The sequence below is a fragment of the Theropithecus gelada genome, chromosome 3 (assembly GCF_003255815.1).
Source record: "Theropithecus gelada isolate Dixy chromosome 3, Tgel_1.0, whole genome shotgun sequence".
Classification (NCBI taxonomy): domain Eukaryota; kingdom Metazoa; phylum Chordata; class Mammalia; order Primates; family Cercopithecidae; genus Theropithecus; species Theropithecus gelada.
The window spans coordinates 10,877,476-10,890,100 of record NC_037670.1 but is presented as its reverse complement, the minus strand read 5'-3'; the positions used below and the strand labels follow the sequence as shown (position 1 = coordinate 10,890,100).

The window sequence follows — 12,625 nt, the reverse complement described above, 5'->3', positions numbered from 1 at the left end:
GAGGTCCCCACTCACGCCCTGCCGCCGCCTCGTTGCAGAGCCGGGCCCCGCGCCCCCTGCCGCGCCAGCGCCCCCGGCCTGCTGGAGCGACCCGCCCGGCCAGCACTACTTCTCCAGCCTCGCCGCGGCTGCCTGCCCACCCGCCTCGCCCTCCGACGCCGCCGGCGCCTCCTCGTCGTCCGCCTCGTCGTCCTCGGCCGCGTCCGGGCCAGCCCCCACGCGCCCCGTCGAGGGCCCGCTCAGCGTGCGGAGCCGCAGCAACAGCGCCGAGCGCCTGCTGGAGACCGTGGCCGCAGCCGCCGCTGCCGAGGAGCCCCAGGAGGCCGCGCCCGGCCGCGCGCGCGCCGTGGAGAACCAGTACTCCTTCTACTAGCCCGCGGCGCCGCCCGGGTGGGACACGCCAAGCTCTTCAGTGAAGACACGATGTTATTAAAAGCCTGTTTTAGGGACTGCACCCTGCTCTCCTGTCGTCCTTTCTGCCACGGGGAAGGCGGGGACTGCGGGGCAGCCACTCTCAGAGACCCCCGTCCAGCCCAGTGTGGCCTGACTCCTGCCAGGCCCCCTTACAGCTGTGTCTCTGGTGGGACAGCTGAGGGACTTCCCATGGGCCATCGGGCAGCACCTGAAAGAGGGCCCAACAGCAAGGGTTAGGGCTTAGGATCTGGAGGGGGCTTTAGTGGAGCTGTGAGGCAGAGAGATGGGGGTGGCAACAACGAGTGGTGCTGGATAGAGAGGAGGGGGCATTCAGGACACAGGGATGGGGAGCACGCCCAAGTCATTCGGAGACCTTGGATGCCAGGAGGAGGAGTCTAGGCTCCGTCTAGGAGGGTAAAGGCGTTTTGGGGCAGATCTATGAAGTCTGGCGGTGTGGACAGGGTGGCAGGGCAGGATGTCTCCGTATTAGCCCTTAGGGGGTTGGGCAATGGAAGAGGCTGGATTTCCCAGCTGGGTCATAGACTTAAACTTAGAAGAAGCTTAAAGAGCCCTCCCACCCACCGCACTCCACCCTATTCACACCCTGCCCCACCCCGTCCCATTCCCAGCCCACACCTACCCACAGGTGGAATTCCAGCTGTGGCTCCCATGACCCCAAGCTCAGGAGACACTGCCTGCTGGCAGTCCCAGCACCCCATGTTCAAGAAAGATCTTGTTCCTACTAAGCCAAACCTCTGCCTTCCCCCCAACGCCCCAGACGTGGGGTCACAGACCCACGGTCCCCTTGCCCAGGACTGGCCTTGCAGGACTTGGGCCAGTAATGCATCCATCTTTCTTTCTTTCTCCTTCCTTCCTTCTTCCCTCCCTCCCTCCCTTCCTTCCTTCCTCTCTCTTCTCTTTCTCTCTCTCTCTTCTTTCTTTCCTTTTCTTTCTTTTTCTTTTTTGAGACAGGTGCAGTGGCACGATCTTGGCTCACTTGCAGCCTCAACTTCCTGGGCTCAAACTATCCTCCCACCTCAGCCTCCCAAGTATCTGGGACTACAGGCGTGGCCCACCACGTCCAGCTAATTATTTTTGGTAGAGACAGGGTTTCACCATGTTGGCCAGGCGGGTCTCAAACTCCTGAGCAATCCTGGATGGGAGATGATCCACCCACCTCAGCCTCCCAAAGGGCTGGGATTATAGGCATGAGCCACTGCGCCTGGCCAGTGATGCGAATTTCAGATCCCAGACATCTAAATCTCTCAGGACTGTGACTAACACTCACAGCCTCCTCCCCATAAAAGGGGCATGAACACCCTTGGGCGGCTCCCAGGGCTATCAGTCACCTGGTCCCCATGCACAAAATCACCAGGAAGTGACAGAGCAGGGCCCCCTGCTGCCACCATGGTGAGGGAAGAATGCAAATTCAGCGATCAGGAGAGCACCCTGCTACCTCTGCTTCCAGCACCTCCATTCAGTTGTGGCTGGAGCCCTTCTGCCCCCGTGCCCTGGTGGTTTGGGGTCTATGCCAGGCCAAGTGCAAGCCCCCATTCCACTCCAACAAGAACAGAGCGGGCTCTGGACTGAGGCTTGGGTTGGGCAGAGGAACAGGGGCAGACTTAAGACTTGGACCCACTGGGTGGGGGCAGTGGTTCACACCTGTGATCCCAGCACTTTGGGGGGCCAAGGCGGGCAAATCACCTGAGGTCAGGAGTTTGAGACCAGCCTGGCCAACATGGTGAAACCTCTCCTCTACCAAAAATACAAAAAAAAAAAAAAAAACTGGCCAGGCGTGGTGGTGCACGCCTGTAATACCAGCTACTTGGGAGGCTGAGGTGGGAGGATCGCTTGAACCCAGGTGGTGGAGGTTGCAATGAGCCAAGATTGCGCCACTGCACGCCAGCCTGGGTAACAGAGTGAGACTCCATTTCAAAAGAAAAGACTTGGACACAGAGTGTGCCAGCCTTCAGGCCCTCCTGTCCTTTCCTCCTGATGTAGTCAGCCATAGCAGAGGCCACTCTCCATGCTGAATGTTCAAAACAGAATCAGCACAGAAGCAGGCAAAAGCACTGATGGCTGTCACCCTCGCTCAATGGGGGGCTCATGCACATATGCACACACGTAGAGCATAAGACTGTGGGAGAGGGTCTGTACCCATCCTAAGGGGGGCAGGCACTGTTCCTGGGGAGTTCCCAGGTTAAAGTGAATTCAGGGGGGACAGCAGGAGAAGATGATACGGTGACCCCCCCGGGCTCTCCCAAGGGATGCAGCAGGAAGACCCAGGAGGTCAGTGAAAAGGGAGCTCTCTCTTCAGTCTGGCCACCAGGGTGAGATCCTCAGGTCTGTCCCTCAAGAGGGTGCTTCCAGACAGCCCACACTCAGTGGGGGCTCTGGCGAAATCACAGCAGTTGCACAGACGGCAGCGACATTTTCAAGGGGGTTTCACTTGTTCCTCAACAAGCATTTCAGATGCCTGCTCTGTGCCAGGCCAGGACCATGGGATAGCTGAGCCAAGTTTTGGGACCACGAGTGCCCTGGCTGACTGTGACGCTGGGTGTTGGGGGCTTGGGGGACTGCAGTTATGGGAGCAGCGAGGTGGGATATGAAGCCTGCAAGGTAGAGAGAGCCTCGAATGCCAGACCAGGGAGTTTGGAAGGTGCTGGGAGCCAATGCCAATTAAAATGGGAGCTGAGATCACCCTGTAGCCAGAGGGTTGGGGCAAGGATAGATTGGAGGTGGCAAAATGAGGCGGGGCCCAGGGAGGCTGTGGTGGGTCTGGGTGAGGGCAACAGGCCAGGGTGGGGCAGCAGAGGAGGAGGACAGTGACGGAAGAAAGATCATAGCCGGGTGCAGTGGCTCATGCCTGTAATCCCAACACTTTAGGAGGCCAAGGCGGGTGGATTAGCCGGGCTTGGTGGTGGGCATCTGTAGTCCCAGCTACTCAGGAGGCTGAGGCAGGAGAATGGCGAGAACCCGGGAGGCGGAGCTTGCAGTGAGCCGAGATGGCGCCACTGCACTCCAGCCCGGGCGACAGAGCAAGACTCCATCTCAAAAAAAAAAAGAAAGAAAGAAACTTCCTGCGATGTTGAGGGGCTCTTACATCCCTAGTATTAAGAGACAGCAAAGCAGCCAGGCACAGTGACTCATGCCTGTAATCCCAACACTTTGAGAGGCCGAGGCAGGCAGATCACTTGAGGTCAGGAGTTCGAGACCAGCCTGGCCAATATGGTGAAACCCCATCTCTACTAAAAATATGAAAATTAACCCAGCATGGTGGCGGGCACCTGTAATTCCAGTTACTCGGGAGACTGAGGCAGGAGAATCGCTTGAACTCGGGAGGTGGAGGTTGCAATGAGCCAAGATTACACCACTGAGCTCCAGCCTGGGCAACAGAGTGAGACTGTCTCAAAAAGGAAAAAAAAAAAAAGCAAAGTAATGCCCTAATGTGAATGTTGAGTAATGAATCTCAATCATTGTCCCCAAATCCTGTATTCATTTATTATTTATTTTAAAGAGCATCTTGATCTGTTGCCCAGGCTGGAATGCAGTGGGATAATCACAGCTCACTGCAGCCTCAATCTCCTGGGCTCAAATGATCCTCCCACCTCAGCCTCCCAAGTAGTTGGGACTACAGGTAGGTGTCACCACACCCTGCTAATTTTTAATTTTATTGTAGAAATGAGGGGTCTCGCTATGTTTCCCAGGCTGGCCTCGAACTCCTATCCTCAAACGATTCTCCTGCCTCGGTCCAAAAGCCTTTTTTTTTTTTTCTTTTTCTTTTTCTTTTTTTTTTTTTTGAGACAGTCTTGCTCTGTCACTCAGGCATCTTCATCTGTTGCCCAGGCTGGAATGCAGTGGTGCGATCTTGGCTCACTGCAACCTCTGCCTCCTGGTTTCAAGCAATTCTCCTGCCTCAGCCTCCCAAGTAGCTAGGACAAGAGGTGCCCACTACCACGCCCAGCTGACTTTTGTATTTTTAGTAGAGACTAGGTTTCGCCATGTTGGCCAGACTGGTCTTGAACTCCTGACCTCAGGTGATCCACCCGCCTCGGTCTCCCAAAGTGCTGGGTTTATAGGCATGAGCCACCGTGCCCGGCCTCAAAATCCTTTAATAAGAAAAAAACATGCATTTGGCCAAAACATGCATTCGGCTAGGTAGAAAGTTTTCTGGGCCGGGCGCGGTGGCTCAAGCCTGTAATCCCAGCACTTTGGGAGGCCGAGACGGGCGGATCACGAGGTCAGGAGATCGAGACCATCCTGGCTAACATGGTGAAACCCCGTCTCTACTAAAAAATACAAAAAACTAGCCGGGCGCGGTGGCGGGCGCCTGTAGTCCCAGCTACTCGTGAGGCTGAGGCAGGAGAATGGCGTGAACCCGGGAGGCGGAGCTTGCAGTGAGCAGAGATCCGGCCACTGCACTCCAGCCTGGGCGGCAGAGCGAGACTCCGTCTCAAAAAAAAAAAAAAGAAAAAAAAAAAAAAAAAAAGAAGGTTTTCTGCAGTGCCCACCCTCCTCTAAAAGACCCCAGGCCAGGGGTTTCTAATCTGTTTTGTGCCTCAGGCCCCTGACAGTCTGGGGAAGACTATTATGCCCTGCTCAGCATAATGTTTAAAGTGCACAGAATTAAATACATAGACTCGCAAGGAAAACCAATTACCCTGAAATTCAGTCAAAATATTAAATACAATTAAAAAGTAATCAAAATATTTTTTAAACTGGTGATGTAGTAATATACATACTTCTTTATTAACACTTTAAATAGCAAGCTTTAATAGCAGCCCTCATAACTACTGTAATTTCAGTCAATGATGAGCATGAATGATACTTTTGGGTTCTGAAACAAACTAGATGCGCTGTGAAAAGATCCCTTATTTGGACAAGCTCAGTGGCTCACGTCTGTAATCCAGCACTTTGGAAAACTGAGGTAGGAGGATTACTTGAGGCCAGGAGTTCAAGACCAGCCTTGGCAACAGAACAAGACCCACCCCACTCTGCAAAAAACACGGAAAACAGCCGGGCACAGTGGCTCACACCTATAATTCCAGCACTTTAGGAGGCAGAGGGAGCTGGATCACTTGAGACCAGGAGTTCAAGACCAGCCTGGCCAACACAGCAAAACCCCATCTCTACTAAAAATACAAAAAAATTACCTGGGTGTGGTGGCACGCGCCTGTAATCCCAGCTACTCCAGAGGCTGGGGCAGGAGAATCGCTTGAACCTGGGAGGCAGAGCTTGCAGTGAGTCAAGATCGTGCCACTGCACTCCAGCCTAGGCAACAGAGCAAGCAAGATCTGTCTCAAAACTAAATAAATAAAATAAAATACAGAATTTTAGCCGGGTGTGGTGGAGTGTGCCGGTGGTCCCAACTGCTCGGGAGGCTGAGATGGGAGGAACACTCAAGCCCACGAGTTGGAGGCTGCAGTGAGCTATGATCTGGCACCATAGCACTCCAGCCTGGGTGACACAGCGAGACACTGCCTAAATAAAAAACAAGAAAAGAAAAGACCCCTGATTTCCATTGGCGGCAAAGTAGCAGCTGCTGCTAATACTGTTGGTGGTTTCTCCTTAAATGAAATAAATGCAATTTTTCAGTTAGAAGTTAATTAAAATAAGTTTACAAGCCTCCTGAATTTTTTTTTTTTTTTTTGAGACAGGGTCTCACTATGTTGCCCAGGCTGGTCTCAAACTGCCGAGCTCAAGTGATCCTCCCGTTTCAGCCCCTCAGAGTGCTGGGATTATAGGTGTCAGCCACCATGTCCAGTCCAAACTTCCTGAATTGTATCTGTGAACCATTCAAGACCCTTAGGTGAACAACCCTGTTCTAAAGAGTGGAGACACATTGCAAGAATTTGAAATAAAATGTTCAGGCCAGTCATGGTGGCTCATGCCTGGAATCTCAGCACTTTGGGAGGTCAAGGCAGGGGGATCACGAGGTCAGGAGTTCAAGACCAGCCTGGCCAAGATGGTAAAACCCCGTCTCTACTAAAAATACAAAAATTAGTTGTACGTGGTGGCAAGCGCCTGTAATTTCAGCTACTCAGGGGGCTGAGACAGAGAATCGCTTGAACCTGGGAGGTGGAGGTTGCAGTGAGCCGAGATAGTGCCACTGCACTCAAGCCTGGGCAACAGAGCAAGACTCCATCTCAAAAAAAGAAAAAAAAAAAATGTTCAGGCTCATGCCTGTAATCCCAACACTTTGGGAGGCCAAGGCGGGTGGATCACCTGAGGCCAGGAGTTCGACACCAGCCTGGCCAACATGGCAAAACCCCGTCTCTACTAAAAATACAAAAATTAGCCAGGCTATTTGGAAGGCTGAGGCAGGAAAATCGCCTGAACTCAGGATGAGGAGGTTGCAGTGAGCTGAAATCACACCACTGTACTCCAGCCTAGGCGACAGAGTGAGACTCCGTCTCAAAATAAAAGAAAAAGGAAAAGAAAAGGAAAGAAATAAAATGTTCAGAAATGGCAGAGGGACAGTGGCATGATGAGGAATTCACCACTCACTATAAAAAAAAAAAAAGCCCTCGGCTCGGCCACATGGGCATAGTGACTCACACCTATAATCCCAGCACTTTGTGAGGCTGAGGTGGGAAGATCGTTTGAGCCCACGAGGTCAAGACCAGCCTGCGCAACATGGAAAAACCTTGTCTTCTCTACAAAAAATACAAAAAATTAGCCAGGCACAATGGCATGCACCTGTAGTCCCAGTCACCTGGGAGTCTGAGGTGGGAGGATCCCCGGAGCCTGGGATGTCAGTTGCATCCCACTGCACTCCATCCTGGGCAACAGAGGGAGACCTTGTCACAAACCGAAACGAATCCCCAAAACAATGGTGATCAGCAAATTCTCCTCCAAGGCTGAGGTTAGATTGGGAGGGGCAGATATTTTCCGGTTACTTTAAAATCTTGCCTGGAAATCATGACTGCAGCCATGAACCTTGATTGTGGAAAGGTCAAGCACCCAAATTTATAAGAGAAGATGACTTTTAAGAGTTTCTTTGGCCGGGCGCGGTGGCTCAAGCCTGTAATCCCAGCACTTTGGGAGGCCAAGATGGGCGGATCACGAGGTCAGGAGATCAAGACCATCCTGGCTAACACGGTGAAACCCTGTCTCTACTAAAAAATACAAAAAACTAGCCAGGCGAGGTGGCGGGCGTCTGTGGTCCCAGCTACTCGGGAGGCTGAGGCAGGAGAATGGCGTAAACCCAGGAGGCGGAGCTTGCAGTGAGCTGAGATCTGGCCACTGCACTCCAGCCTGGGCGACAGAATAAGACTCCATCTCAAAAAAATAAAAAAATAAATAAATAAATAATAAAATAAAATAAAAATACAAAAATTAGCCAGGCATGGTGGTGGGTGCCTGTGGTCCCAACTACTTGGGAGGCAGAGGCAGGAGAATTGCTTGAAACTGGGAGGCGGAGATTGCAGTGGGCCAAGATCATGCCATAGCACGTCAGCCCGGGTGACAGAGCGAGACTCTGTCTCAAAAAAAAAAAAAAAAATTTTTAAAATATCTGCATAAATTCATGAGCTTTCGCTTTTAAATAAAAGGTAATTTTTCTCTACTGTCATCCTGTGATGCTATCAACACTCTTCTGAAACCATAAAAATCTGTATTCCTATGGCCCAAATTTTTTTTTTTTTTTTTTTTTTTTTTTTTTTTTTTTTTTTTGAGGCCGAGTCTCGCTCTGTCACCCAGGCTGGAGTGCAGTGGCCGGATCTCAGCTCACTGCAAGCTCCGCCTCCCGGGTTCCCGCCATTCTCCTGCCTCAGCCTCCCGAGTAGCTGGGACTACAGGCGCCCGCCACCTCGCCCGGCTAGTTTTTTTTTTTTTTGTATTTTTTTTAGTAGAGACGGGGTTTCATTGTGTTAGCCAGGATGGTCTCGATCTCCTGACCTCGTGATCCGCCCGTCTCGGCCTCCCAAAGTGCTGGGATTACAGGCTTGAGCCACCGCGCCCGGCCTTTTTTTTTTTTTTTTTTTTTGAGATGGAGTCTCACTCTGTCACCCAGGTTGGAGTGCAATGACATGGTCTTGGCTCACTGCAACCTGTCTCTCAGGTTCAAGCGATTCTCCCGCTTCATCCTCCCAAGTAGCTTGGGCCTGCAGGCATGTGCCACTATACTCAGCTAATTTTTGTATTTTTAGCAGAGATGGGGTTTCACTATGTGGGCCAGGTTGGTCTCAAACTCCTGACCTTGTGATCTGCCCGCCTTCGGCCTCCCAAAGTGTTGGGATTACAGGTATGAGCCACTGGGCCTGGCCCCAAATTTTGGTCTCTAACAGGATGTTTGAATAAAATACGACCAAGGCTGTTGGAATGAGTAGCCAATTCTATGTTTGAGACAGAAAACCTTTAACTGGGCCTAGAATATCCAGCTGTCAGAAAACAAGGTTCCTTGTAATCCCAGCACTTTGGGAGGCCAAGGCAGGTGGATCGCTTGAGCTCAGGAGTTTGAGACCAACCTGGGCAGCATAGTGAGACCCCCCCTAAAAAAAAAACACAAAGAAAATTAGCCAGTCATGGTGGCCCATGCCTGTAAGTCCCAGTTGCTCAGGGGCCTGAAGTGGGAGGATCACCTGAGCCTGGGGAGGTCAAAGCTGCAGTGAGCCTTGATTGCTCCACTGCACTCCAGCCTGGACAACAGAGTGAGACCCCTTCCCAAAAAACAACAACGACAAAAAGCAAAAGTTTTTTTTTATGGCTAATTGGAGATGTTATCACTACAAAGAGCTTAAAAGGATATTCACTAGCCACAGGTTGGCAATTTAAGCATCAAAAATAAAATGCCACTACACTTCAGCCTAGATGACAGAGCCAGACCCTGTCTTCTTTTTTTTTGAGATGGAGTTTTACTCTCATCACCCAAGCTGGAGTGCAATGGCACAATCTCGGCTCACTACAACTTCTGCCTCCCAGGTTCAAGTGATTCTCCTCTCTCAGCCTCCTGAGTAACTGGGATTACAGGTACCTGCCACCGTGCCTGGTTAATTTTTGTATTTTTAGTAGAGATGGGATTTTACCATGTTGGCCAGGCTGGTCTCAAACTCCTGACCACAGGTGATTCACTCGCCTCAACCTCCCAAAGGGCTGGGCTTACAAGTGAGAACCACAAGGCCGGGCGCGGTGGCTCAAGCCTGTAATCCCAGCACTTTGGGAGGCCGAGACGGGTGGATCACGAGGTCAGGAGATCGAGACCATCCTGGCGAACACGGTGAAACCCCGTCTCTACTAAAAAATACAAAAAACTAGCCGGGCGAGATGGCGGGCGCCTGTAATCCCAGTTACTTGGGAGGCTGAGGCAGGAGAATGGCGTAAACCCCGGAGGCGGAGCTTGCAGTGAGCTGAGATCCGGCCACTGCACTCCAGCCCGGGTGACAGAGCGAGACTTCGTCTCAAAAAAACAAACAAACGAAAAAAAAAATAAAAATAAAAATAAAAAAATAAAAAAACAAGTGAGAACCACAGTGCTCGGCCTGTCTTCTAAAAATGAAAAATAAAAAATTATAGGCTGGGCACTGTGGCTCATGCCTGTAATCTCAGGACTTTGGTAGGCTGAGGTGGGCAGACTGCTTGAGCCCAGAAGTTTGAGACCAGCTTGGGCAATAAGTGAGACTCCATCTCTATAAAATTTTTTTTTTTTTTTTTTTTTGAGACGGAATCTCGCTCAGTTGCCCAGGCTGGAATGCAATAGTGCGATCTCGGCACACTGCAAACTCCACCTCCCGGGTTCACGCCATTCTCCTGCCTCAGCCTCCTGAGTAGCTGGGACTACAGGCGCCCACCCCCACGCCCAGCTAATTTTTTGCATTTTTAGTGGAGACGGGGTTTCACCGTGTTAGCCAGCATGGTCTCAATCTCCTGACCTCGTGATCCGCCCGCCTCGGCCTCCCAATGTGCTGGGATTACAGGCATGAGCCACCGCACCCGGCCTACAAAAAATTTTAAAATTAACTGAGTGCAGTGATGCACACCTGTAGTCCCAGTTACTTGGGAGGCTGAGGTGGGAGGATTACTGGAGCCTGGTAGGTTGAGGCTGCAGTGAGCCGTGATCGCACCACTGCACTCCAGCCTGGATGATGGACTGAGGCTCTATCTCAAAAGAAAAAAAATATATATATATATACACACACACACACACACACACACACACATATATATATATATATATATATATGATCAATGGAATAAGTTGAATTTGTAAAAGATCATGAGTCTATGATACTCAAAAGGGATAAATATTTTAGAATGTGAATATGATGATTCTAAAATTTCCCACTGAAACTGAAAATTGCAATCCTAGTGCTTTGGGAGGCCCAAGCAGGAGAATTGCTTGAGACCAGGAATTCAGGACCAGCCTGGGAAACACAGTGAGACTCCATCTCAAAAAACTTCAAAACATTTAAAACTCAGAGGGTGTGGTGGCGCATGCCTGTGGTTTCAGCCACTCAGGAGGCCAAGGCGAGAGGATCACTTGAGCCCAGGAGGTTGAGGCTGCAGTGAGCTATGATCACATCACTACACTCCAGCCTGGGCAACAGAGGGAGACCCTGTCTCTACAACAAACAGACAAACAAATATTTGCAACAGATGTGAAATTCCAGTGCTGAATTATCGAATACAGAATTAACAGAGGAGATAGCCACAGGCTAATTCTGTGGCTCCTGATCCACTCACCTATTTTAAGTACAGGAAAGAGCTGAAAAAAGAAAAGGGGGCTGGGCGAGGTGGCTCAAGCCCATAATCCCAGCACTTTGTGGTGCTGAGGTGGGCAGATCGCTTGAGCTCAGGAGTTCAAGACTAACCTGGGCAACATGGCGAGATCCCATCTGTACAAAAAATCCAAAAAAAAAAAATGTAGCCAGGCATGGTGGTGCAACATGCTACTCTGGAGGCTGAGATGCGGTCCCAGCTGCTCTGGAGGCTGAGATGGGAGGATTGCTTGAGCCCAGGAGGTCAAGGGCTATAGTGAGCTATGATCATGCCACGGCACTCCAGCCTGGGAGACAGAGCAAGACCCTGTGTCCAAAAAAGAAACAACAAAAGAAAAAAAAAAAAAAAGGAACGCAAGGGAGGGGAGGGGAGGGCAGGGCGCAGTGGCGTATGCCTGTAATCTCAGCACTTTGGGAGACCTAGGCGGGCGGATTACTTGAGGTCAGGAATTCGAGACCAGCCTGGCCAACATGGTGAAACCCCTTCTCCACTAAAAATACAAAAAAATTAGCCAAATGTGGTGGCACATACTTGTAATCCCAGCTACTCAGGAGGCTGAGGCAGGAGAATCACTTGAACCCGGCAGGCAGAGGTTGCACTGAGCCAAGATTGTGCCACCGCACTCCAGCCTGGGAAAGAGAACAAGGCTCCATCTCAAAAAAAGAAAAGAAAAGAGAAGGGGACCAGGAGCTGTAGCTATGCCGAGTTCATCCTGAGAAAGCAGGATGGCAAGTGAAGCTTCTCAGCTCCTCTGCAGAGCTAGACAGGCTACCTGCAGCAGAGGAAAGGTAGACTGCTCTCCGCCTTGTGTCTGGAAAAGCTAAAGCAGCCTGTGGCCTCAGGATAAAGGAGGCCGCACTCCTAGAGTTTACCTAGGAAAGGCAGACACAAGTATTCCCTGTGGGTTACATCACCAGCCCACAAGAGAAGTCAGCTCTAGGCCAAGGTGGGAGGATCACTTGAGCCTGGGATGTGGAGGTTGACGTGAGCGAAGATCACACCGCTACACTCCAGCCTGGGCAACAGTGAGACCCTGTCTCAACAAAAAATAAATAAATAATAAATATTAGAAAAAAAGAGAAGTGAGCTCTAGATTTTAGCCAGAATCAGAAAAATGACAAGGCATCCAGGGCCAGGCGTAGTGGCTCACGCCTGTAATCCCAGCACTTTGGGAGGCCGAGGCAGGAGGATCACCTGAGGTCAGGAGTTCAAGACCAGCTTGGCCAACATGGTAAAACCCTGTCTGTACTAAAAAATACAAAAATTAGCCAGGCGTAGTGGCGGGCGCCTGTAGTCCCAGCTACTCTGGAGGCTGAGGCAGGAGAATCGCTTGAACCTGTGCAGTGAGCTGAGATCGCACCACTGCACTCCAGCCTGGGCAACAGAGTAAGACTCTGTCTCAAAAAAAAAAAAAAAAAAAAAAAAAAAGGTAGAAAAATGGCAAAGCATCCACAAAAATTTTCTCATCCCCTTACTTCTCCTGTCTCCTTTCTAC

At 50.9% G+C, this 12,625-nt stretch overlaps 1 protein-coding gene across 2 annotated transcripts in view; it reads left to right on the top strand.

Annotated features, from left to right (window-relative positions):
- The window catches only part of SH2B2 (SH2B adaptor protein 2), a 38,875-nt gene extending 38,421 nt beyond the window's left edge, over window positions 1-454 (top strand). Inside the window, exon 9 of one of the 2 annotated variants that reach the window (XM_025379916.1) lies at window positions 39-454. In XM_025379916.1, the coding sequence (XP_025235701.1) occupies window positions 39-373 (335 nt within the window). In that variant the 3' untranslated portion in view covers window positions 374-454. The remainder of the gene's footprint in view (window positions 1-38) is intronic. The other variant, XM_025379918.1, reaches the window with a different exon arrangement.
- The last annotated feature ends 12,171 nt before the right edge of the window (window positions 455-12,625 follow it).